Source organism: Rhipicephalus microplus, unplaced genomic scaffold (genome assembly GCF_043290135.1).
Source record: "Rhipicephalus microplus isolate Deutch F79 unplaced genomic scaffold, USDA_Rmic scaffold_140, whole genome shotgun sequence".
NCBI classification, from domain to species: domain Eukaryota; kingdom Metazoa; phylum Arthropoda; class Arachnida; order Ixodida; family Ixodidae; genus Rhipicephalus; species Rhipicephalus microplus.
In genome coordinates, this window is record NW_027464711.1 from 509530 (window position 1) to 537365 (window position 27836).

At 42.2% G+C, this 27836-nt stretch overlaps 1 protein-coding gene across 6 annotated transcripts in view; it reads right to left on the reverse strand.

Annotated features, from left to right (window-relative positions):
* kis (chromodomain helicase DNA binding protein kismet) overlaps positions 1-27836 on the reverse strand; it is a 228849-nt gene that overhangs the window by 174078 nt on the left and 26935 nt on the right. For all 6 annotated transcript variants that reach the window (XM_075885419.1, XM_075885418.1, XM_037427719.2 and 3 more), the window contains exons 4-14: positions 26596-27042; positions 25455-25751; positions 20266-20855; positions 18653-19639; positions 15135-15438; positions 10284-10411; positions 9631-9819; positions 8156-8387; positions 7225-7386; positions 7056-7136; positions 2495-2651 (exon numbers count right to left, since the gene is read on the reverse strand). In XM_075885419.1, the coding sequence (XP_075741534.1) occupies positions 2495-2651; positions 7056-7136; positions 7225-7386; positions 8156-8387; positions 9631-9819; positions 10284-10411; positions 15135-15438; positions 18653-19639; positions 20266-20855; positions 25455-25751; positions 26596-27042 (3574 nt within the window). The remainder of the gene's footprint in view (positions 1-2494; positions 2652-7055; positions 7137-7224; positions 7387-8155; positions 8388-9630; positions 9820-10283; positions 10412-15134; positions 15439-18652; positions 19640-20265; positions 20856-25454; positions 25752-26595; positions 27043-27836) is intronic.

A 27836-nucleotide genomic window follows, 5' to 3' on the forward strand; every position in this document is an offset into this window, starting at 1 on the left:
CAGTCTGCTCCAGTCATCCACGTCCCGACCCCGTGAAAATGTTATTATATATGGCCTCAAACTTTCAATTCCCGCGACAGTCAAGCCTATTGAGAAATCTATTGAGAAGTCAATATCTAAAAAACCCCATCTTCATTTTTTCTTAAAAACTCAGAAAAACAACCGTGCGGATCATAGAAAACGAGTATTAATAAACATGTTACATTATTTTATTAGCAGCGACATTATGGGTACAATCGCAGCTTACCGAGGATGCACTTAGGCGATAAACACATGAAGAATTGGGCTAAAGAAAAGTGGGCCTGAGCTTCTGAGTCATTTGAAAGGGACCATATTTGCATAAAACAAGCAGTTTTGGAACTTTGAGGAATACGTTTCCATAAAAACGCATTTCTGGTGCACTTCACTCAGCTCTAAGGGGGCTGACTGGTCTTTGGGACCAAAAAGTGACAAAAAAATTCAGTTTTTAGAATTAACATATTTCGTTTCTGCAAGGATTTCTCTATCTCTCTGCAAATTTTCACACACCAGGAAGTGGTAACTTGTTTTGTAATGTCATTCTAACTGTCCAGATTCTTTCTTGGTGCGGTTAACATGCAGAACCTGAAAAAAAAAAAAAAAATGGGGAACCGACTTCAAGGCTTCTTTATAATTTGCCTGGACCTATGTTAGAAGCTCTGCTATGAATTTATGAGCGCCTTTATGAGCATTGCAAAATATGCGCACCATGATTGTTGCTCTTTGAAGAAGCTGCGTGTTTTCAGTTTTTTCCATTTTTCTCAAAAAAGTAAATTTACTACTGTTCAATATTGAGGCCTATATATCTCTGCAGCTAGGGCAGGTAAAAAAATAATTCTTTTTAATTCTTTTTGCAATGGAAACCTGTATGTATGTAGAATGCAAGTATGAGAGCAGAATTTAGAGTACAAGCCTTTTTATTAAATAAAATTGTAACACAATTATAACTGCTTTTGAAAATGGATAGTTCATTTTGCTGTAAAATAACCAAGAATGGTCTAAAAACAAAAAAACGATTGCATGCTTTCAATCTATAGTCATTAGTTTATGTTGGCATATCTTAAATATCACATTTAATTAAGCACTTTTTTTCTATGGCAGCCCTAAACAATAGGGGGTGAACTTAAGTTATGTCAGGAACAAGATGAGTTACAGGAAAACTAATTAAATATTTGAAATCAGAAGAAAAAACTTCATAATCCTGTGCAGTTTGATCAAGATCACTGAAGAAATAAATAATGTCTAAGACCAGTCTGCCCCCTTAATGCCATAAATTCAATACAAAGTGACACACTTTCAGGCAATCCGTATATATTTGCAAACAAAATGACGAATTAGAATACTCTTACACTAGCACAGGACCTTGGAAGATAGAACATGAATGCCTGAAGTGGACCCCTCCCCTCTTCCATCTTAAGCTGAAGAATGCTTTGAACAAAAGCCATGGTGTTTTCGAAACGCTGCATTTTTTCCAGATGACTTACAACAGTGCTTGACACTAACAAAACACGATTATGATGTGCATGATGTGCATCGTTGAATAAGCTTAACCAAACGTATCGAAACATAAACCTGCAACGCGTGGCAAAAACGTGGCCTAAAACTATCTTAATATAACCAATAGTTTCTTGGTCATCTGCATTTGTATAGATCATTTTGATATTCTTCAGCCATACGTCCATGTGCACCACTACTTCAGGTGCCGGCTTAATCACACCCGAGCTTGCCGCTCTTAGGTGGCACAGTGAGGTTTTGTTTTGCTAAGCTTTACTAAACTTTGTTCTGTTAAAAATGAGATGTTTTACTGTTTTGTATAAACTTTCTGACATCAACATTGCCTATAAGAGGGGGCGTGCATTAAATTGAAGCGCAGGTGACTGATGGAAAGAAACGCTCTGTAATATTTCACCATGATGTAAAACATGGTCTCAGGATTGCAGAAAAAAATCAATCTAAAATTTAACATTTTAACCAACTTTACCATTATTATTGCCACGTCCCCCCTTAAATATGATACAGTGCTTTAAACAATTGCAGAAAACGTGACGAAAGCACTTTCAACACTTTTTATATTTCAAGTAGTCACAGCCAAGCCTCGCCACTGCATAGAAGTCAACATAAGCACGAAAAAGCCCCACTCTGGTCGCTCTGAGCTTGTAGAGTACTCTCACTTCCATAATGTAAGTCATTTGTAACCGAGCAAAGAGTGCAACGATGACATCGCACTGGATGGTTATTGAACACATCAAATTCTACGTCACCAAAGGCGATTCTGTCACCTTTTGCTATCGTTTCAGAATATTTACAGGCCCAGTAGACCTACAATGTAGCAAAGTGCTTAGCACTATACCCACTTGACCTCACTGATTTGCTATCTTAAACACTGCCTTACTAATGTTTAAAGTGCAATTACAGGAAAAACAAAGGTGCAAGAAAGATGCAAAGCACTTCAGTGAAACATCACGTTTGAATGTACCTTTGATTAGGTAAGGATGAATGCAGCACTTTCGTAGCTCCATCATGGTGTTCATGAGATTCGGGACATTTGTGCCCACTCCACCTTTCGTCAAGAAGGCAAAATTGCGTTCCAAAATGGCCCGATAGTACTTCTTTTGGATGTTAGTCAGCTCCACCTAACAATAAATTGAAAGAATAGAAAAGATAAGTTGATACATAGTAAATAATCACAAACAACGATTCAACAATGTAACCATTCACAGATCTAGCACTTGAGGCAGTGTACTTCAAGGCAAATGAGTCATGGAAAAAATGAAACTACTTACCAGTTTTAACTCATGCAACTTTCAGTTTTGTACAGTAAACTAAAAAAAATGCGATGCTCTTACGATGTCCAGCTGCTTACTACAGCGCAACACACAGATGCGACCATGGTCACTCTGCTGTGCTCTAGCATTTGCACAACTTGCATTTATGTCAATTTAATAACGAGCATCCTCGATTTTATGAGCTTCATCGATCCCGGACGGCCCCGGATGCCGACGCCGCATTAGTTTTTCTTGGAGACCAACCGGAAGCTCCACCCACTGGTCCGGGATCGCTCGGACGCATGTTCATTTTTCGCGTTCCAGGCGGCTTGTGTATGGCCCGTGACTGTCCCAACACCCACTGGTCCGGGATCACTCCGGACGCATGTTCGTTTTTTGCGTTCCAGGCGGCTTGCGGGTGACCCAGGACTGCCCGAACGATTTTTTCGGGCAGCTGGCAGACGACAGTGTGGTGTGCATGCATGTGGGGCCATCTCAAGTTAGACACGAAAAATTTTCGAAGCGCTCTTGCTCTCTCTTTGCTTTTCTGTCCGCTTCTCGCATGTTTCTGGATTTCGCATTGTTTGCACACCCAGTTTTTGTCATCAGTGTTCTGAGCCACGACCAGCATGTGCGATTCCCGAAGGTCTGGCAAACATGCGTTATACTCGCTAGGAGAAACAGCGGTGGAACGACCGTGCAGATCTACGATGCGTCCGTGCTCGAGCAGTTCACTTACAGTAAGTTGCATCACAACGGAAATAAGTTTAATTCTCTACCTAACGGCTGTTTAGGTTGGAATCGAGTCGGCATTGTGGCCTGTGTCAAAGCCAAAGAGGGAGCAGACGGCATAGCAGACGCTACAGCGGACGCAGACAGCATCAAGCACGCTGATGGCCCGAGGCCGCCTGGGCTGGCTCGGGACTTTTCGATCATGTGCATGTGACATAGCTGCCTATAAGCCAAGGCACCTGCGGGCCACCGGCGAGTGGTTCGAGACTTGGAAAATCGATGAAGCTCAATGCGCAGTCACTGTGCCCAACCGACTAAACTAATGCATGTGTGAATGCATTGGACTGTGATAGACGATCTTGCGATTAAAAAAATCTAGCAGCAATAGCTACCTTCCGTCTTCACTTTGCAATCAGGTGTGCTGTGCTGCATTACCAACATTCTCAGCAACTGGCTCAGGTGGCAGTAGGTATATTGCAAATGGAAAATTTGCTGCATTGATCAATATTGCTGCAGTCCATGTTCGACAGTTTCAAACACATGGTTTTATGATGTGGAGATGCAACAAATTAGCAGCACTGCTAGCTAACAGTTCACCTTCTCAGTTTTTATTATATACACAGGACAGACTTGTCCACCTTCCATCTTCATAGCTTGTACATTCAAGTATGTGACACAAAGGAGTACTCCTCCTATGGTTTCAATTTCATTTTATTCCTTTATTGCTTATTTGAAATGCTTTAGCAGCTTCTTGAGTGTTTAAAACATGTGAAAAAAAAAAGCATTGTGAAAACATTTATATTACCTTGACATGGTAAAAAAAATCTAAATTAATAGGCCCCATATAAGAAGCCTAGAATGGGAACAGTTAGGGATAAGAGTTAATGGAGAGTACCTTAGTAACCTGCGCTTCGCCGATGACATTGCACTGCTGAGTAAAACTTAGCGGACGAATTGAAACTCATGATTACAGAGTTAGACAAGGAGAGCAGAAAGATGGGTCTTAAAATTAATCTGCAGAAAACTAAAGTAATGTACAACAACCTCGGAAAAGCGCAGCGCTTCGAGATAGGTAATAGTGCACTTCAAGTTGCAAAAGACTATGTCTACTTAGGGCAGGTAATAGCCCCGGAGCGGAACCACAAGATTTAAATAACTACAAGAATAAGAATGGGGTGGAGCACATTTGGCAAGCACTCTCAAATTATGACAGGCAGATTGCCACTATCCCTCAAGAGGAAGGTATATAACAGTTGTACCTTGCCGGTACTTAGCTACAGAGCAGAAACCTGGAGACTTACAAAGAGGATTCAGCTTAAATTGAGGACGACGCAGTGAGCAATGGAAAGAAAAATGGTAGGTGTAACTTTAAGAGACAAGAAGAGAGCAGAGTGAATTAGGGAACAAACAGGGGTTAAGGATATCATAGTTGAAATCAAGAAGAGGAAATGCACATGAGCCGGGTATGTAGCGCGTAGACAGGATAACCGTTGGCCATTAAGGGTAACTAACTGGATTCCCAGAGAAGGCAAGCGGGTCAGGAGGAGACAGAAGGTTAGGTGGGCAAATGAGATTAGGAAGTTTGCGGGTATAAATTGGCAGCAGCAAGCACAGGACCGGGCTAACTGGCGGAACATGGGAGAGGCCTTTGTCCTGCAGTGGACGTAGTCAGGCTGATGATGATGATGATGATATAAGGAGGCAGCAGTGATTGCAGTGCAACACATTAGTCACCTACTAAAAGTATGTAAAATACAACAGCACTATCCCATACACAAGCAATCAAACAAATACAGTCTAGGTATTGTCCTTACAACAGACCATTATAATAGACACTCTACACTCATTATAACAGACCTGCGTTCAACAAACTTCTGGATATTCAGCGTATACTATTATTCAGCATAGCTTTGATCTGTGTTTTATAATAAATTAATGGAGCGAAGTTTGCTTTTAACGGACTAAAATACAATAGGCCATCGCTACAGTAGATGAAATTAGCGGCATTTTGCTTCCAAATTGGGTGCATAAAGTGTACTTTTGGTGTGTTGATGCGGGATAACAACAGAATCACCACACTGCTGTCTGCGTGCTAATGCCACAGCAGTTCTAAATTGTGACTGGCAACATTGATAGTTCCCGGCCAAGCCAAGCCTCCAGTTCAAGAGGTTGCTGGTCACACCAATGGTTAAAATTTTGCAGCTCAATAAAATGCAGCACAAATTGATTGCATCATCACTGAAAGGTGCTCACCAATCTCTTATCACAACCTTCTTTTCGAGCTAAGTGTAAATAAATATTTTTTGTTTGTCTTTTGCATTAGACGTTCGTCGCTCCATTGCGGTAATGTTATTAAACATCGCGACAAAAGTTTTGAAAGCAAGATGTCCTGGTGCTCGGAGCAGGCGAGTTGCCAAATTAGAGTACTAATGTGAGAAGTGCTTTGGGGCTGCTAAATTCAGATATGTCAGACCAACTTTGGACTGTCTAGCAAGCCGTCCCTGCACCTACTGTAACAGCACTCAATCGTTCATTAGAAATCATGCTGCAATTTCGTTAATACGTAATCGCTGCTGGTGATTGAGGTCTTTCGTAACCATGCTGTCGAACACATTCAGCAAGTATCAGTGAAACTAGCCCTTCCATACTGCTGAATGAAATGAAAACGACCGACACATGGCGACGCGCGCACCCCTCCCCCATTTCACACCGAGTTTGGATATTACGGACTTCGAATGATATGGACCCATTTTACCGAATTATGATGGCCCGTTGTAACGAGAGCAGACTCGCACCACAATCCAGATGGCCCAGCTTTGAGAAGTGAGAATGGCACAAACACCATCACTGCTCTTTACTGCCCAACGGGCAGCGCTAGTTTTTTCCCTGAATTGCGCCTAAAAGGCAAAAAAGGTGTCAAGGAAGCAAGTAGGCGACAACACGTGAGCATAGAATTTTCTGTTACTAGCAGTTACAATAAGTTTCACAGACGAGCAAAGCCAGCAAAGAGCAACACGTTAACGAAACTAGTGAAATGGGAGTGTGTAGTCAAGCATGGCCTTTGAAACCATATCCTGAAAATTGGTGGCTGACATTGGAAGAAAACTGTTGCCGCGATGAAAGCTCTACCACTTTTCAAAAGTTGAAAGAACGAGCATGTCTCCTGAAACTTAAGCTTCATGGCAGCACGAACTTTGCCTGAAAGGGTGGCTTCACAGCAGTGTAGGTCGCACTGTCGTGAAACAAATTTTTCAAGCCTTATATATGAGAAAGCACATTCATTTCCTTTGAATATTTCGCAAAGTTCCACTACTACAATCCCTAGTCTCATCAAACATGAACACAGCAATATCAGATTGAACACTTTCCTCAGACTAGCTAATATCCCTCATTTCAACAGATAAGTTGTATATTTATGGTTTGGCACTGGCTGGCACAATTTGCAGTGTTTTCACCCCTTTGTAAGAGAAACCTCAAGCTTATGCCAGATGCCACTAGAATATCGGAGAATTAGAAAAGGCAATCAAATAGAATTATTACCTCAACGATGGTTTCTTCCTTAGGAGCCAGGCTCTTTTCAACGTCCTCTTTGAGACGACGCAACATCATGGGTTTTAGTAACTGCAAGAGCAATAAATTCGATTGACACAGACACACTACAAGACCACTGAGAAACAGCCATTGTTGAAATGGCGAAACAGCTACACACCGCTTTGAGCTTGTCGACCTGCCCTTCCGTCTTCAGGTCTCCAAACTCTTCCATGAATGTCTCAGTGGAGCTGAAACGGCTAGGCTCTAAGAAATTCAGCAAGCTGAACAACTCTTCGACGTTGTTTTGCAAAGGGGTTCCAGTCAGCAAAACGCTGTGCTCCTAAAGCAATGAAGAAAAGTACAACTCCCGCAACTATCTTCGTTTTTACAATGACAAGTTTCAGAAACACTGGTTTTATTAAATTAGATGATGCGATTACTATTACCATTATCAGTACAATCAAATGTGTGTTGACATGAAGAATTTGAAATGTTCCATTAAAAATTTTTTTTCCATTCTAGATGTCATTTGCCACACCAGCACATCTGATACTAACATCAAAGTTTTACAATGCTTAATCAGCAAAATTACATGGTGTCAATTAACCCACAATAGTCATTCAAGTACCACACGCATAAGTGTTATAAAAAAATTATTCTCTGAATTCATTAAAAACTTATGGAATATGATTGCCTTAACTGTATGCTACAACACCAACTCCCCCTTTTGAGAGAATCGTCATTGGTTCCTCTACTACAAAACACTTCCCCACGTGATCCAATGTAACAATCCTGCATTACTTGAATGCAGTTAAATCTGACAGAGAAACTAGTGTGCTGTGAGAGCTTTTTTTTACAAATACATTGTAATTATTTTACATACCCACAATTTTTTTCTTTTTTTTTAACCCCCTGTAACTTCTTCTTCCATACACTCATTATACTTGTATTGATTTCATACTTGACTATTTTGTAGCCCTTTCCAAGTTTTGGATTGAATTTTGCATTTCCCACGCTAAGCTGCTAATTGAGAGCAGCAGCATTAAAATAAACAAAAAAATAAATAAAATAGCACAAACGGCACTGGGAGACAACCAGGTGAAACTTACAAGATTGAGCATTCGGAGCCCTTCTAGAAGCTTGCAGTTTCGATTCTTCAGTCTGTGGGCCTCATCAATCACACAGGCACGCCATGGGAGTGCCTGCAGCTCCATGCAATCACTGAGCACTATCTCGAATGTCGTGATCATCACTTGGAACTTGTACACATCAGTAATTCGCTGCCCATTTTCATCCTTGTAGTACATTTCATACTCCTGGATCATATTGCGACTTGCCGACCTAAAACAATCACCATGCAGCTCTCACAAATGCTCGGTAAAAATCACTGGTGTAGCCAGGGCACGCTTCAAATGCCCCACTAAATGCTTGTATATTGCATGTGTGTGTGGACACACACACGCACACACACACACACAAACACAGACATTATAGAGCAAGCTGGTGTGCATCCATCTTGAATGCATACTAGCGCGAGAAAAATGAGAACAAAAAAAGGAAGACAGACTTCAGTGCTGTAGTCTCTTTCCTCACCTCATCCTCAGTTGCTCGCGCTCAACATATACTAAATATTTACGTTTTGAAACTAATTCAAATGCTGGAATATTCGTTAGAATTTCGAAGTGTTCAAATATTCAAATACCAACCAATTTTATTTCTACATAAACAATCAGCACACAAAAAGATGTTACTCTCGCAGAAGTTTCCCGCCCAAAAGAACTTGCAGCTACATGGACATAAAGCTGTACAGCAGCATTCCACCCACATTGGGGAAAACTCGGAAGTATGGAGGCCTTGAGGTCAATGAAACCACCATACTTTCGAATTGGGCCAGTGCCAGTGACCATAATGCCATTGCACATGCTTGTTCACAGTTTAGTTGTGAAATTATTTTGAACAATAACTTGCGAGGCACCAGCTGTTGAACAAAATATTTTTTCCTCTCCCCCCCCCCTTCTTTTTGCTATATTTTTTCCTAGCATTCCAAAATGACACAGTAATAATTATACTTTGTCTTAGCTAGAATAGAATAAAGTGACAATAAACTGGCCTAGTTTGCAAGAATGGCAACATCGTATCTGAAATGTAACATAGCCAACATCATATCAGAAATGTAGAACACCAAGAAAGACAATTTAGAGGGTAGTGCGAACAGTCCAGTGATCAGACAGCACTTTTGCTGATAATACCCCAGCACAGTGGCGTAGAAGTGTAAGAGCGCACAGCAGTAATTTTGGAGACATCTTCCCAAAGCTTCTGCAATATGAGCAAATACTCAGCGTCCTTGAATGAACAACACGCTACACAAGTGGAAATTGCTGCAGTACAGGTACCGATTTGTCTCTTAAAGCTCATTTCACTTCACTTATTGCAAATAGTATAATTCATGGAATGTGTCCAAATACACCACTACCAATAAACCATTACAAATTTTCACAACTGCACTGCATACATCAAGTATGCATCCCAATAACCTTTACTTTTACTACAAATGAAAACTGCTGACACACAAACAGCCACTTACGATCCATGGTAGGTGATAACGTTCAGTTCAGTCCACGTTTCAAACTCTCTCTGCCAGTTGCCGATTGTCGAAAGTGGAGCAATGACCAAAAATGGTCCATTGATACCGTATTTCACTATTTCGTTGATAAAGGTCAAAGACTGAATAGTCTTGCCCAGGCCCATTTCATCAGCCAGGATACAGTTTTGTCTGCACGGAACAAACATGAATCAAAACTATGTTACATACAAACCATTATGAAATCTAGCATGGAACAGGACACCACTGTACTTTCAAATCAAATACATGCCGAGGAGTCCATGAAAAAAAATTGCGGTAATAGCCTCAAGCATCACCAGGTTTATTCATTTTTAGCTACCGCATTCCAATCCAGTTGGCTTTTCATAGGCCAAAAATAGCACGCAGTTCATAAAACACACAAGTCTTTTTTTTTTTACCATCACACGGGAGGAGTGGTTCAAGGCTACCAGATAAACCTAGTAGCAATGATTGCTTCAATTAATGTCGTTCAGACTTGCAATCAAAGAAGAAAGTTCAAATGTGTTTATGCAGGTTGAAAAATTGGACATCTGAAAAGCTGGTCTGGATATTCAACGAAGTTATAGTGAAGATTGCTATAAGGCCTCATGGCATCACAGATGAGACAAACTTACCCATTGTACCAGCAGAAAGTTAGCCAGCTAAGACCTTCCAGTTGGTATTCTCTCAACGTGTTCCCTCCTTTATAGACTGGCGACTCGTCTATCTGCTTCCACTCAGACGGTTTCGGCCGCTTTTTCACCTATTAAATAAAAATGAAAAATCTCATCAAAGATAAATTGTGCATCACCCTGAGTCAAGCACTTTCCAAGGCAAAGTCACAATGTGGAAGACTACAGGTTCGACTTCAAAACACCTATAACCACAAGATGTTAATCTAAGCATGACACACATAACAGAGTACCTTGAGACAGCAAGCATAACAGTTTCATGCTATAACTCTTCCCTATAACCGATAATTTGAATATTTCCAGTTTAAGGGCAGGCAAACAGGCCCAAACTCTATTTATTTTTTACCTTTCAAATAACCCCACTTGCTCATGTTGACAGTCACAGCGATCAAATTTAGTGTACATCACAACGCTACGCACCACACAGTTGCTCAAATAAAAAAAAAAACAATTACTGTTTCTCCAAGGTGCCTGAACTGCTAAGTGATGTAATGTTTCCCGTGGGAACCCGACAGAGCAATGGGTTTGTCGATCTATGAAACTGTGCCCAGGCCAAGCGGGGCTTTGGTTGTGCAGTGGATACAGTTTTGGCATGCAATACATTTTTGTTTATCATGTCCATGCCTCGCATTGTTCTTCACTACTATACCACCTGTCAGTAAAAGACACAAGCAACACGTGGAGGCAGCTTGTGCGACTGTTAACTGCATACCGATGACATAAGCTATATTACTGACCATTGGGCGAGCTGGTACTGATTCACGACTCATTTGCACAACACACACACAAGCCAGAAAGAAATAGACACCACGAGCGCAAACAACGAAATGCATTTTTATCTTCGAGAAATATACATAGCTGCCCAATGGTGGACCCAAATACCCACGAGATACACCGAAGTACATGTATTCAATCAAATTATGATTGACTTTATGCCTGTCTGTTGACAGAATTTTTGTGCCTGCTAAAATTGAGTGTAACTACACGAACTACGGTGATCCACAAGATGTGTTTATGCTAAACTATTTCTCTATTTCTCAAAAATAAAAATATTCCTCAAAAATAAAAATTCATTTCATTGTTTTAAATAAAGCAGTTTTGAGTTTTCACCCATGGTCTCTATTTCTTTCTGGTCCGTGTGTGTGTTGCACAAACAAGTCATGGATAAGTCGGCAACATTTTGTTACATTGCCGAATTGGGCGTAGTCACAACGATAGACTATGACTACCCTATCCGCAGCAGAGAAGGGTAGGGTGGCAAGAAAAAAAAGAGAGAGCAACAAAGAAAAAGAAAAAAGAACATGCCTGGCCTGCGCAGGACACTCAGCCCAACCACAGCAAAAGCTGGAAGAGCAGCCTTTCTAAGGCACGTTGTAAACTGTCCAGGGGCAACTACTAAGGTATGCCTGCAAGGTACCTATTACACCAGAGGTTGACAAACCGCTCCTAAAGAAAGGCATTAGCGTGACGCCGCTGACATAAGAGCGACGAGCAACACCGAATGCGGCCCTGTGTCCAATATGACAACAGAAGCGAAACCAAAGATGCACCATATTTGGATATTTGACTTGCAAAGGTTATTTTTACTACAGAAATTTGATGTTACTGAAGCATAACCAAGAGCGGCACGCATTTCTCACAAGTTCACCAGCCAAGGGCATTTTCCCAACAACATGCGCAAAGGTTTGCCAAAAATCACAATGTTGCCAAAACAGGCAAATTCTACCCAATTCTGAAAGTTCAGTGGCTGCACTAACTACTTGGTAGTGCTAGGTCCACAAGAAAAGTATTCAACACGCCAAAATCGACAATTCAAAACACTTATCACCAGTGATTATTTGAATACACCTGGTAACGAAAGAGTTAACACATGACAAGCATGAAAAAGCAAGAGTTCAAACACAAAATGCCAAAACTTTCAACTAGGCTTGGGTGAATAATGAATTTTAGGTTTAAGTGAATTCGAAGCGAATTGTGATTTTGGTCGAATAACTTCAAAGCTGATTCAAATAGTGTATATATCACAATTATAAAGAAAGAAGGGCATTTGTCACGACCAAACTGAGCTGTGCAATATTTTTTTTTTTTTTAATTCAAACAAGGCCTGTGCCAATGCCTTTTTTTTTTTCATCAAAGGAAGTGGAAACAACTTTGAATAGTAGCAGGATTTGACTTTCCGTAGAATGCAAGTGATAGCCTGTAAAATACAGTAGAATGATACGAATTCGAAGGGAGCACATAAAATATTCGTATTATTTTTAATTCACATGAACCAAAAACAACTTAAAGCTCATATTGAAAATGAACGAGAATTTAATTGGCAACTACTACTTGCTGAAAAAAAGTCTACGATATTCTTTTGAACTTTCCTGCCTTCACCATCTCTCGATAAAATGTCGCAGTTTCCTGACTCACGCTGCTGGTGCGGCGCATTCACTGTTGACATCAAAGGCAGCAAAAGCGGCCAAACTCTTTGGAAATTTACTCGCTTCACCACTTAAGTGGCCGGAAAACCGCGCAGCAAAGTTGAAATGAAAAAAAAAAATCAGTCCTGGAGAATTCAAGCGAAAATACCAGAGCGGCCAGAAAACCACGTCTGCGCCCGTTAAAGACGTTCACATTCGTTCTGCTCCTCATATACATGCCACCCCCTCCGCCACCATTGCTGCTTGAGAATTCATTTCATTTTGTCCGTTTCATGAGCACTGAAGTTCGTGCCTTCAGTGCTCATATTCGTCTCCCTCTTCCGTGAACGACTCAAGCCGGCCAAAGGAAGCCATGTCATGATAATCCACGAACTCTTTCCGCTCCTAGAATACTGATGCCGTGACTTGAGCTACAGAAGAGGCCCAGCTAACATGCCTGTGTAAGTCCCACCATCGTCGCCACTGTTATAACTGCATGACTCGGTAGCCAGCTAGCCATCACACACACGTTTATTGCAACTTGCAATACAATAGAATGACCTGCATCGCACACACACGGTAATTTTATAAGCTAACAAGAACTCAGCAGTAACATCAAAGAGCCAGATACTTTTATGAGCAGCTTATCCTAAATCCGACATGTGCTTTATCTTAGACGGTATTGCACAACAGTACAGAGTTCTAATATTCCATGCAAAGCACTGAAAAGAGACAGTTTACACCGACATACCTGCCAACTTCAAGGATTCTGAATCCGGGAGATTTCAGCAACAAGGGGGGGGGGGGGGGGGGCTGTGCTGAAGTATTTGCTAGCTTTTTTTTTTTCCGGCACCAAAAAAAACCCGAAAAACAGACAACCAATCGAAAAACATCGCTAAAACAACAAGGGGTGAGGAGGGGATCTCACTCGCAAGCCCCAACATCAGCGTTGCAGTTTTATAGTGGCTTGGAGTAGCCGAACACACGAGGGTAGGGTTTCCCACTAAGGTGAGAGTCTCAAAGGATCAACACAACTAGCAGAATCCATTTCCGTCAATTCAAAAGAACTCTCATATGTCTTCCTGGGACACACGTGATCAGACGGGACGGTGCAGCTTGCTGCGGCAAAAGCGCATGTCACAGCGTTGCTCACTACTAGATTCTTTCGACAGGAACGGCAAAACGCGTCTGGCCTTTTTCTTTTAGATTTTGACTGCCTTTAATCTACTGCTGCGTTAGCCGCGTGCCCTCGGAGCCCGTACATCGCTATCGTGTCGCCGCGACCGCGGTTTTGTGCACGACTGTTGCGGCAAATGGCAGTTCCCTTTTTCAATCTCTGTGCATTTGGCTGCGCAGGGTTTGTGAGATAGAGCAGCCAGTTAAGCCAAAGCCGTGAAGCAAAAAGGCGATACACTATCGCATAGCGAGAAAATTGGTCTTTGACCAATTTTTTCGCGTCGCCTCGCACCGTGTTTTTCCAGCCACTAAATTTCACATTCATATCATCCGCACTGGCTTGGGAAACCGCCCGTAAAACACCGAATTAAGGTGTATTTTATGTAACGTAGTCCACCCCAAACAACCTTAAAGTTTGTATCATCACAAAATTCACATTAACTGTAATTGTTTGATGATTGATTTGTGGGGTTTAACGTCCCAAAACCACCATTTGATTATGAGAGACGCCGTAGTGGAGGGCTCCGGAAATTTTGACCACCTGGGGTTCTTTAACGTGCACCCAAATCTGAATACACGGGCCCACAACAATTCCACCTCCATCGGAAATGCAGCCGCCGCAGCCGCGAATCGAACGCGCGACCTGCGGGTCAGCAGCCGAGTACCTTAGCCACTAGACCACCGCGGCGGGGCCACTGTAATTGTATCATCGAGATTCAACTGTATGTAAAGTTTTAAAATTTGCTATACTGAGAGCATATAAGTTGGTATAGCGAGCTTTTAAACTGAAAAAATGAATTGATTTGAGGTAAATATCTTCATGTGACCTTGAAGTGGGGTTTCACGGCAGTGCAGAATTCTCCTTATGTATTTTCACAGCTCAGCAAGACTTCAGAGCAGTGAAACCACTTTTACAAAAAGTTACATGTGAACTAACATATACTTGGATAAATGCTTCCACTGCTTAGAACCCCCAACTGCAGTGAAACCACCTTTACAGGATGTTACATGCACACTAACATACACTTATTCGTTTGTCTCGAATAATTCAAAATTTTCAATACCTTAAATTTTATTCAAAGTGAATTTGAAAACTGCATTATCAATCGAATATTCGATGCATTTGAATATTCGCCCAAGCCTACTTACCCCTAAATACAGATTTAAACACGTAAGAACAACATTATGAAGCCTGTATTTACACAGTACTTACTTTCCATTTCTCTTTAGGGGGAGGGTCTTTAAACCTCAGAAAGTGCTCGACCTTCAGTGGATCCACATCTTCTTCTAACTCCCATGTGCTTTCCTCGTAGGACAGACCTCTCCATTTGACTAAGTAATGCTTGTGGGTAGTGCGCACCGGTTTTGGCTTCCTACTATCGGACTCATCAGTGCTGCCAGCCTTGCTCAGTTCTGGCTTTTCTTCCTTCGGTTCCTTCGGCAACAAATCATCATCAGACTTGACAGCTGTGGTTGCTGCAGTGTCCTCAAACACACTGTCATCCTCTGGTTTTACGCTGAAATTACAAAAACAATAAAATGCAGGCCATTAAAATGTAAGGTAAGTACAATTAAACACAGATAATGTTTAAAATGGCTCGGGACAACCGATACCAGCTCCAAAATGTAAAACCCATTCATCATCATCATCAGCCTGACTACGTCCACTGCAGGACAAAGGCCTCTCCCATGTTCCGCCAGTTAACCCGGTCCTGTGCTTGCTGCTGCCAATTTATACCCGCAAACTTCTTAATCTCATCAACCCACCTAACCTTCTGTCTCCCCCTAACCCGCTTGCTTTCTCTGGGAATCCAGTTAGTTACCCTTAATGACCAGCGGTTATCCTGTCTACGTGCTACATGCCCGACCCATGATATTAACTATGATATCCTTAACCCCCGTTTATTCCCTAATCCACTCTGCTCTCTTCTTGTCTCTTAAGGTTACACCTACCATTTTTCTTTTCAGTGCTCGCTGCGTCGTCCTCAATTTAAGCTGAACCCTCTTTGTAAGTCTCCAGGTCTCTGCTCCGTAGCTAAGCACCAGCAAGATACAGCTGTTATATACCTTCCTCTTGAGGGATAGTGGCAATCTACCTGTCATGATTTGAGAGTGCTTGTCAAATGTGCTCCACCCCATTTTTATTCTTCTAGTTACTTCAATCTCGGTTTGACTCCGCGGTTATTATCTGCCCTAAGTAGACAGTCTTTTACAACTTGAAGTGCGCTATTACCCATCTCAAAGCGCTGCTCTCTTCCGAAGTTGTTGTATATTACTTTCATTTTCTGCAGATTAATTTTAAGACCCACATCTCTGCTTTCCTTGTCTAACTCTGTAATCATGAGCTGCAATTCATCCCCCAAGTTACTCAGCAATGCAATGTCATCGGCGAAGCACAGGTTATTAAGGTACTCTCCCTTAACTCTTATCCCTAACTGTTCCCATGCTAGGCCTGTGAAAACCTCCTGTAAGGACGCGATAAATAGCATTGGGGAGATTGTATCCCCCTGCCTTACACCCTTCTTGATTAGTATTCTGTTGCTTTCTTTATGAAGCACTATGGTAGCAGTTGATCACCTGTAGATTTCTTCCAAGATGTTTATATATCCTTCAGCCGACGCTCTGATTCCGCAGTCTCTGCATGACTGCTGATATTTCTACTCAAACGCCTTCTCGTAATCTATGAAAGCTATGTATAGTGGTTGGTTATATTCTTAGCATTTCTCTATTACCTGATTGATAGTATGAATGTGGTCGATTGTTGAGTAGCCTGTTTGAAATCCTCCTCGTTCCTTTGGTTGATTGATTTTTATTAATTTCTTAACTATGTTAGCAATTACTTTTGTAAATAGCTTGTATACTACAGAGAGCAAGCTGATCGGCCTGTAATTCTTCAAGTCCTTGTCATCTCCTTTCTAATGTATTAAGATGATGTTAGCTTCTTCCAAGACTCTGGTACTCTTCCCGTCAGGAGACACCTCGTAAACAGGGTGGCTAGTTTTTCTAACACAATCTGTCCTCCATCTTTCAGCAGATCTGATGTTACCTGATCTTCACCAGCAGCTTTGCCTCTTTGCATGCTCTCCAAGGCTTTTCTGACTTCTATCATTACTGGTGGGGTGTCATCTGGTTTACTGCTAGTTCTTATAGTATCAAGGTCGTGGTTGTCCCGGCTACTGTACAGATCTCTATAAAACTCCTCTGCTATTTTAACTATCCCATCCATATTGGTAGTTATTTTGCCTTCTTTGTCCCTTAGTGCATACATCCGATTTTTCCCTATCTCAAGTTTCCTCTTCACTGCTTTGACGTTTCCTTCGTTTTTTCAGAGCCTGTTCAATTCTTTCCATTTTATACGTTCTTACATCAGATACCTTACGCTTATTAATCAACTTCGAAAGCTCTGACGGTTTTATTTTGTCTGTTGTACTTGAGACTTTCATGCTTTAACGCTTCTTAATAAGACTCTTCGTTTCCTGGGAAAGCTTGCCAGTGTCCTGTCTAACTACCCTGCCTCCAACTTCCACTGCACACTCCGTAATGATACTCGTCAGATTATCATTCATTGCATCTACGCTAAGGTTGGTTTCCTGATTAAGAGATGAGTACCTGTTCTGAAGCGAGACTCTGAATTCCTGTACTTTCCCTCTCAGTGCTAGCTCATTTATTGGCTTCTTGCGTATCAGTTTCTGTCGTTCCTTTTTCAAGTCTAGGTAAATTTGAGACCATACCATTCTGTGGTCACTACATCGTACCTTGCCAACCACTTCAACATCCTGCAGGATGCCTGGGTGTGCACTCATTATAAAGTCTATTTCGTTCTTATTTTCGCCATTAGGGCTCCTCCATGTCCACTTACGATTTCTTCGTTTTCGGTAGAAGGTATTTAAAATCCCTAAATTATTGCGTTCTGCAAATTCTCCTAGTAGCTCTCCTCTGGCATTTCTAGTACTGATGCCATAATCTCCTACTGCCTGATCTCCAGCCTGCTTTTTCCCTACCTTTGCATTAAAGTCTTCCATCAGTATAGTATACTGTGTTTTTACCTTACTCATTGCCGATTCCACGTCTTCATAGAAGCTTTCAGCTGAAGCATCATCATGGCTGGATGTAGGTGTGTAAGCCTGTATCATCTTCATCGTGTATCTCTTATTCAGTTTAATTACGATACCTACCACCCTTTCATTAATGCTATAGTATTCCTCTATGTTGCCAGCTATGTTTCTGTGAATTAGGGACCCCACTCCCAGTTTCCTTCTGTCAGCCAAGCCCCGATAGCAAAAGGACATGCCCATTCTGTAGCACCGTATAGGCCTCATCTGTCCTCCTAACCTGATTGAGCCCTATATCCCATTTAACACCCTCTAGCTCCTCGAATAGTACAGCTAGACTTGCCTCATAAAATGTCTACGTAAAAAACCAATAATAGCATGAAAAAAGGTCAACACAACAGAAGACATACGAAAAGGACCCCGTACAACGTGTTCTTTCATGCTTTCTTTTCACCGATTTTTTGCAGAAAACAACATATTGAAGTACCTTCATGAAGCAACCACTAACCAGACTGTTATGAGAAAATGGCAGGGAAAAAAATGAATTTTAATTTTTACCAAGATAATGCAAGATAAAATTAGTGGTTCAGATGGTAATTATGCTAGTACATAGGTACTCCCGAACGCCCTGATTCAGCCCAAATGCCAATGCTATCACAACAAAATTTGATGGCTTTACCTGTCAGGCATCTCTTCGTCAAGCGGCTCTTTTTTGATTGGCTGCTGCGAAAGTTGAGTTGTCCCATCTTCACACATGCTACTATCAGGGCTTTCACCAACGGCTGCTGGAGCATTTAAAATTTCAGAGGCAGTACCACTGTCCTTTTTCTTGACTTCTTCAACTGGCTCGGAAGCGCAGTTTTGAGGTACTCCGTTACTATCCCCTTCAGTTTTATCCTCTGTTGTTTGGTTTTCCGTTTGCTCCTGCACTTTACACTCGTCCCCACCTCCACTATGCTCCACAGGCTCAGTAGTATCCATTGGCTCGGCCTTCACCTGATCTTCAGTAATTTTTTCTTCAGTTTTCATTGCTGGCTTTTCATCTTTGACATCAACTCGATTCGCATCGTCCCCTTCTATGGGGTCTATTGTTTCAGTCATGTCCAAGATACGATCTACCTCTACGTAGTCGGGGTTAAAGGGCTCATCTTCAAGGAAGTCAAAGATTGAGTTGATGTTGTCCTTCTTTTGACGGAAACGCTTGACTTTCTGCAGCACACGCTTATCAGTCATCTCCAACTCTTCCAGAGTCTTCCAGTCACAATGAATGTATGAAAGATTCTTATACTTAACAAAAAACTCTTCTACTTCCATTGGCTCCTTGTCTTCCTCTTCGGACTTTCTGGTTGCCATCCGAGAAGCCAAGATTTTCTCTACTACCATTGTGTCTTCAGTGACGACATTGACAAGAACTTGGACATTTTTGCTTTCCTGCCCTCTCAGAGCATGTGAAGCATGCAGACCATCTAAAACAGCCTCATCACCACTCAACTGTAGTTCAATGTCATCAGTGTATTTCTTTCTATGGGTATTACGAGATGACCGTCGCTTCTGTACTCCTCCATCACCTTCTTCAGGAGAAGGAGGTGGAGTGGCTTCTAAATCAGACTTGTCAGAGGAACCCAACCGTTTGCGTTTCTTCTTTTTGCTGAATTTGAGAGACAACCTGAAATGTGCACAAAACAAATGCATTGCGACAACTCAGCACAGACCTGAACATCCTTCAAAGCACATTCAATTTATCTGTACATTAAGCACACCCATTTATGTCCTTGTGATAATTTTCTACATGAAATGTGGAGTGCTCAGTGGCCCACAATACAAGTTCCAACCTGTGGCCTAGGTTGAAAAAGCCCCAAGCCTAGACTGTAGAAATAGCAAACGTGAAGTGTTTTGCAAACACCAGTAGTCTAAACGTTACGAACACCATTATTCGCTTTTTATGTCAGTGGCACCACGTTGGCACTGCTCTATTACAGGCGGCATGTTGCAACTCATATTGGGTGTGACTGCACTTCAATGCATGCTGGATTCGAGGATGAGTTTCAGTAAGGGTTGTTACTACCAAACAAATCAAGAGTAGCCCCTTTTTTACTAACTCTAGCTACAAGTCACCCTGTCAGATAATCATACCAATTATGTTGGTACCCTCTGCTTCGAATCAACCGAAGTGAACGGTATTTTGCAACTTCTTTACAGTGCAATATACCCAGGTAGGTCAATAGAGTTCATTATTTATTATTCTTTCCTAATCCTGCCATTTTAAACTGCACTTCTGAGAAGCTAACTCACCTGGGAAGTTTTTTCTTTGGTGCCTTTGGTGTTTTAGGTGTTCCTTCCTTTGGTGTTTTTGGTTCTTTTTTCTCTTTCTTCTCTTTCGACTTCTTTTTCGGTGTTTTGCCTTCTTCCGCAGGTTGGACAGCCTCTCCATCTGCTTTCACCTCATCTGTTGGCAACTGCCCATCAGCAGTTGATGATGTTGGCGCTGCCATGTCGGTCCCTGCTGCTACTGCTGCCACAGCTGCATCAACTGTGCTACTTCCTTCAGTTTGTTCAAGGGCTGCTTCTGGCAAAGGAGCTCCAGAATCCTGACCATCTGATGGTGGAACCTGTGATGCAGCTGCAGCTGCTCCCTGCTCTGCAGCAGTCTTCTTTTTAGACTTGCTCTTTCGCTTTGGGGCTCCTCCCTCTTTTGGTTCTTTAGGAGGTTTGGGAGCCTTGGGCTTTTTTGGCTTCTTAGGTTTAGGCTCCTTGGGAGGCTCTCCTTCTTTGGGCTCCTTAGGTTTGCGCTTCTTGCTCTTCTTTGCAGCAGGAGGTGGAACCTCCATACCCGGTGGCTGCGGAAGAAGCAAGGGCATGCCACCTGGGCTTCCTGGAGGCATCTGGAATATACAGAAATACCCACAAGACAAGGCATGGCATAACAAGGATAAACCACAACGTCAGGGCTGGCATAGCACGATGAGGTAACCCACAGCAATGAACAAGGTACAATGGAGCTTTATTCTCAACAGTAAAAAAAAAACTTTTGTTTCATACACAAAATTTTGAGATAATGAAATAACATAATTGTTAACATAATAATAATAAAAGTAATAAAAATACTAATAAAATAAAATAATAACAATAATAAAGAATAGTTTTCAGGATAAACCCCATGAAGCCTTTCTGAAATTATAGCATTTGTATTTTCAGTTAATACCCTAACTTTCTGGAATCAAAACAGATCATGCAACCATGCCTGCAAAGCTTGGAACTTTGGCCTATGACTAGACGTACACTTCCATGCCCAATCAAATCCAAACTATTTCCAGGTGCACAAACTACTATTACGACAGTTAGACCTCAACTAGGGAAGTGCAAATAGAGTAGACTCCTTTTAAACGAAATGAAGGGACCAGGAAAATTTTTTTCCTGTAACAGGAGTTTTGTTTACTCAGAGATTAATAGGGGTACAATATTCAAGTAGAAAACCAAATATATTAGTGGCAGTTATTCCATTTAAGCAGCAACCAAAGCCTCAGCAATGGATGTCAGCAGACTGGACTATGAGCACTTTACAACATGAAGAGGAACTTGCTGGGGTTCTAATAGCAACTTTACAGACATCTTCTGAAAACTGATCTTGGTGAGTACCTGAGGCTACTTCGTTTCTGAAACCGCTGTCGGATGTGGGGCCCCACATACGGAGAGGGGTTACAATGATGCATTGATCTATATCTGCAGTTCCTTCTTGGGCAGATAAAAAATACCGACCTTGAAAATGACACTACTGCACACTGTGCTTTCATATATCAGTTCCCATTTTTGTATTAAATTCAGTGTTGAAACACCGGAGCCACATTTCGACAACATCGCTTTCAGAAACACCACCACTTTGCCTGATGCATAATTGCACAAGTGCAATGTTTAAAGCAACTCACCCCCATTCTCCAACCTGTAAATCAGCAGGCATTGAAAGTGGTATTATGCTGATATTCCCCAAGCTGATCATTTCAAAATATGGCTTCAGAGGTAAACTGAATCATGCATCAGCAAGCGAAAAACCGATATCAACTGCCAAGACTGCCGATGCGGCTGTCCTCAAGCAGAAGAAAAGTGTACTCGTTTCGAGACACAGCGGCCCTCCCCTTCCCCTAAAAATCCCAATGTGAACAGCTTGGAATTATCACTCCGCACGGCCGACAAGGGGAATTGCTGATGTAAGGTCGCATGACACACCGTTCGCCCCTGCAAATCCAGATTTGGTCCTTCCATCTGAATGCACCATTAGGGGGCTTTTGCTGCTAAGCTAAAGACTTCATGCTGCTAAGCTCAAGGAGAGTGATCCAATTTCCGGCCACAGCTTCCACATTTCAATCGGCGCAAAATACAAAAAATGTTAGCATACTTGTATTTAGAGTGCATAATGAAAACTCGTGTGGTAAAACTTTAATAGAGCTCTCCTCCTCAGATTGTGCCTCAAAATTGTTTTGTGGTTCTAGTCCACAAATCCCTAGAATATATATATATATATATATATATATATATATATATATATATATATATATATATATATATATATATATATATATATATATATATATATATATATATATATATATATATATATTCATTAATCATACCAAGAAGCCATGTAAATCATTACATGCTTATTGCGGGCTTGTGAGATTAACAAGCATGAAAAAATACTGCCACCATACAACAAACACCTTCATCACTGACTGCACAATTATTGCTGAGTTGTTTTGAGATAAGGGTGTGCTGCCTCAACTACTATATACAAATAATAAAACAACATACATATCATCTCAAATTACCTCTATCAGATACAACAAAGTCCAGAGAGGCCCAGATGACCGAAAAATGGCAGCCTCAGCGACTAAAAAATACCGTATTTACTCGCATAATAGGCGCACTTTTTTTTTTCAGAAAATCCGGCTCGAAGTTAGGGGTGCGCCAATTACGCGAGGTAAAATTTTCGAAAATTTTTTCAACTCGGTTCTCGCGCTTTAAATCTGCACACTTGTCAAGTAAAAGGCGACTTTATCGTTTACCAATTAATTCAGCATAAAACAAACATACCTACGTACCTTTTAATGAACAAGCGAGAGCCGCCAACTGCACACACACACGTAAAATTTATTTACACAAAAGTCGTAGCTGTTCCTCCTTTTCCCTATTCGGAGTCCAAGTCGGAGATCACACATTCATCCTCGCCGAGCGTGGATTCGTTTTCGGTGTCCGAATCATCCGCACCCCACAACATGTCATCCTCACTCGCATCCAGTGTGTTCGAGATACCCGTCTTCTTAAAGCTTTTCCTGACGACTTCGTCGGAGATCGCCTGCCACACTTCCACGATCCAAGCGCACAGCATTTCCACAGGCGGCCTCTTAATCTTACCACCTGTAGTCAGCTGATGTTGTCCTCCAGCCATCCAGGTGGTGTACAGCCTTCGAACATTGTCCTTGAAAGGTTTATTCAAGGACACGTCCAAAGGCTGCAGTATCGATGTGAGGCCGCCCGGAATCACTGCCAGATCTGTGCGCAGCTCCTTTAGCTCATCTCGTACGCGGTATACTAGGTGCCCACGAAAACTGTCCAGGACAAGCATGGACGGCAACAACAGACCACCCGGCCGCCGACCCCAGACTGTTTTCACCCAATCCACCATGAGTTCCGCGCTCATCCAGCCTTTTTCCTGGACTCTGACGTAGATGCCTTGAGGGAATTTCGCCTTTGGGAGCGTCTTACGTTTAAAAATAACGTAAGTCGGTAGCGTGCGCCCATCCGCTGTCACCGCCAGCATTACGGTGCATAGTTGTTTATCAGCGCCAGACGTTCTGATGATGACGCTCCGTGCACCTTTCTCCTCCACTGTCGTGTTCCACGGCATATCAAAGCAAAGGGGGGTCTGATCAGCGTTGCCGATCTGGGACAAAATGAAGTCTTTCTGCTGTCGGAGCTTTATAACAAAACTGTGGAAGTCCACCACTTTGTCCTCATATGCTGCGGGCAAGCGCTGGCACAAGGTGGTCCACCTTCGCAGTGCGAGGCCATGGCGCCGCATGAAACGAGTTGTCCATCCGGAGCTGGCTTTGAACTCTTTTGCTTCGATGCCCTGCGCTCAGGCTATTCTGCGCGCCTCAGTCTGCACAATATCCAACGACACAGCACAGCCGTCTTGTCGTAGCTCCCGTATATGCCGGACCAGTTGCTCTTCGACGTTCGGATACCTGCCGGTCCTGGCACCGCGGAAAGCCCGTCGTGTCTTCTTCGTCGCCTTAAGTTTTTCTTCTTGGTCCCTCCAGTACCGAATACTGGTTTCTCCAACGCCGAAATGCCTGCTTGCAGCCCGGTTGCCGTGCTCCAGCGCGTACTGCACTGCCTTCAGTTTAAACCCAGCCGTGTAGCTCGCGTACTTCCCCATGGTGGAACCAAAGTTCAATACACGACCACAACATACGCACACGACTTGCAAAATGGCGTTTCTTTCTTTTTCTCTGATGGTGGTGATGGCGATCGAGCCCCCGGCGTTGTACACGTGACCTCCAAAAAGCGCGGCGATTTGGGGGGTATCAGTAATTGATGGAACAGCCGTTTTTTTTTTTTCACTCATGAACGCTTTTTTTTTTTTTCAAGTTTTATTTCGACAAACACGTTACGTCGTTGCACTTCGAATTTTTTTTATTTGCTCGTCGATTTGCCTTCTTTTTTTCTTCAGGGTACGGGGACCGCGTTCCAACTGTACCGCTGGGGGGTAGAATCGTTTCTGATCACGGCCAAGTTCGGGGTGCGCCTATTTTGCGCGAAATTAAAAAAAATCGAATTTTCCGCGACCAAACTAGGGGTGCGCCTATTATGCGAGTTCGCCGATTATGCGAGCAAATACGGTAGTTCTGCTCATACACTCGGCATCGGCGGGCCGGCTCATGATGTCTGTCTGACGTTTGCGCCCATTAGTGCAACCTTGTTTGCATCCACCTTTGAGCTAGAAATGCCGTGGACTTCTAAAGTTGTATCTCACAACAGTACACTCAGCACTCCATCTAATTAAGTATGTGTCTAGCAAGTATGCTTCTAACCCTGCATCAGTGCTTTGCAACATTCCTCTCTCCGCAAGAGACAATGAAATTACTTTTTTATTTGACAAGATTAACCTGACAGCTCTTCGATTCGTAGATAAATTCGTAATTAGTTCAAAGGAAGATTTATTCAAATCTGCAAAGTTTTCTTTTGTTGTTGAACAGAAGTTGCATCAAAACTGTGGCACGAAAGATCACAGCAAGGAAAACATAGATGCATTTCCTTGGAAGAAAACAGTAAAAAGGTTGTTACATTGTGAAGTCTGCTTTTTTATTTTTTATCACTAGGTTTAACTGTACTGCATCCATTACAATACCAATGAAAGAGACTACACTCGTACTGTTTACAAGAAAGCAACAAGGAAGCCTGTGCTGTGCTTGTCTGTATCTCACCATGAAATCCGGAGGCATGAGGCCCTCCCCAGGCCCCAAGCCCAGAGGGGGCATTTCCTGAGACGTCTTGGCCTTCTTTTTGCTCCGGCTGGGCTTGCGCTTGGTCATAGGCTCAATAGGAGGCAGCACATCATCAGGTGGCAGAAGGTAGGGATCCTCAGGAGGCAATGGGCATGCATACGGCACATCCAGAGAACTGCTCAAAGGACCCTCCAGAGGGCAAAGATCATCCACAGAAGCTGGCACCACACTTGGCACACCCGCCAAAGGCAGTGGAGGCAGTGAACTTTGCAGGTCCTGCAAACAGCACATGATATGCAATTCTGTCTACAAGCTGCTCAAGACACAATAGCAAAATGCAAAGGTCAACTTTCATGTCCCCAAAATTTTTAAGATTACTAGTAACACGATACTCCGAAAGTGCTGCTCCCCGAGCTGCAGTATGTGAAGTGTTATACATTATTTGCCTTCACTGAAAATCAAAATGACACATAAAAGGCAGCACTGCCACCTACGTTGTATTTTGTATTTGTTTAGCAAACTTTCGTTGAACGGTATCTGAAAGGATCAGAAAAATATGCTCCGTTTTCGCAGGAGTTTTACTTACTTAGAGATGAACTGGGGTGCAGAATACAAAGTACTAAACTGACCATATCAGAGACAGTTGTTTCATTTAAGCAGCAATTCCATTAAACAGATTTCCTTTTACTGAAAGTCTACTGTATATCAAGCCCTTTCTCAAATAAAAGTTGCATTTTTCGCATTGGAGAATGGCAATATCAAGAGCAAATTAATAGTGCACTCGACATGGCATCTTGATTTTAAACAGATTTCCTTTTACTGAAAGTCTACTGTATATCAAGCCCTTTCTCAAATAAAAGTTGCATTTTTCGCATTGGAGAATGGCAATATCAAGAGCAACTTAATAGTGCACTCGACATGGCATCTTGATTTTGTGTTCTTTTGAAGCTGTTATTAATGCTGTGGGTTATGTACTACGCAAGAGATTAACAATGGTCAAAGTGTAGTGGCTGTTTCAATAACTTCTTTATTCACAATATTGTATTAACACAAGCAATAAAAATTTTTGTTGAGAAAAGTTTTACTGAAAAACTGATCGAGAAACCTCACAGGTTCTAACCTGATCGGAGATCATAGGTGTGGGCAGTGAAGAGGGCTGGCTCGGAGGTCGGTAGCTGTCTGCCATGCTAGAAAACAACGTAGACACTGTGGGGCTAGGCGGAGGGACTGATGATGCTGAAGAGGCAACCCCAATGCCAACAGAGGCTGATGCCTGCTGCTGTGGCTGCAAGCTCTGCGGTTGCAAACCCTGCGGCTGTAAGCCTTGTGGCTGCAGTGTCTGTGGCTGCAAGCCTTGAGGTGGCAATGCTTGAGGCTGCAATCCTTGAGGTGGTAGACCCTGGGGCTGTAAAGTCGGAGGTTGCAGACTTTGCGATTGCAATGACTGGGGTTGCAAAGACGGTGGTTGTAAAGACTGGGAAGGTAACGGCTGTGGCTGCAGCTGGGAATTCTGCATAAGCTGCTGCTGGGCCTGTGGACCATATGGTGGAAGCTGGGGATGTGGCTGCTGCAAGTGAAAACAATAGAAACAATAAGAACTACGAAAACCTCTCTAAACGCTGCACTCATTAAAAACTTACATTTTTTATGAAAACCACTAACTGATTTCCATGCTTTTTACATCTTCCAAAAAGGTTAATAGGAGACAAAAAAAAATGAAGTTCAGTTTAGTCGCACTTTCAATATTCATTTTGAATAGATCCAGTGACCAAAAAAAAAAAAAAAAACAATCATAAAGCATTATTGAAATTACTCAGCTTATATTTAATCAATGTGATTTTTCACTGAAAATTAAAGAAAATGATTGAGTGTTCCAGTAAATCATGATACAGTAAATGTCATAATTCTCAAACTCCCTAAGAAAAGCAAAATCACCTGTAAAAACGAATTTGTATTTTTTTTCCTCTCCAGCAGTCAAATCAGCACAGTCATATTTAAATAGCTTCAATGCTTCCCAGTACGCTTATCAGGCATTTTGGCGCACGCTTTGAATACATTCGGTACATGCCACAAACTCTGCAAAGAGACCCTGAAATGGTTTTGACGATTTTGTACAAACACATTGGACTGGTAGACCAAGTCCTAAGGGTTTTAAGCTCTCTGCATAAACTGTGTAATTTATTAAACTTTAAAGCTACGAATCGCTGCAGATCATTGCGGCTCAGCTAAATGCATTTTCCCCCGTCCATTCATAGTATGACATCCACTGCAAGTGCGACTTCACCCAGACTGCTGATCTCATTTGGGTGTGGAATGCACGTAAGATCGTCTGGTAGGGTGGTAGCACCTGTCGGGACAGAT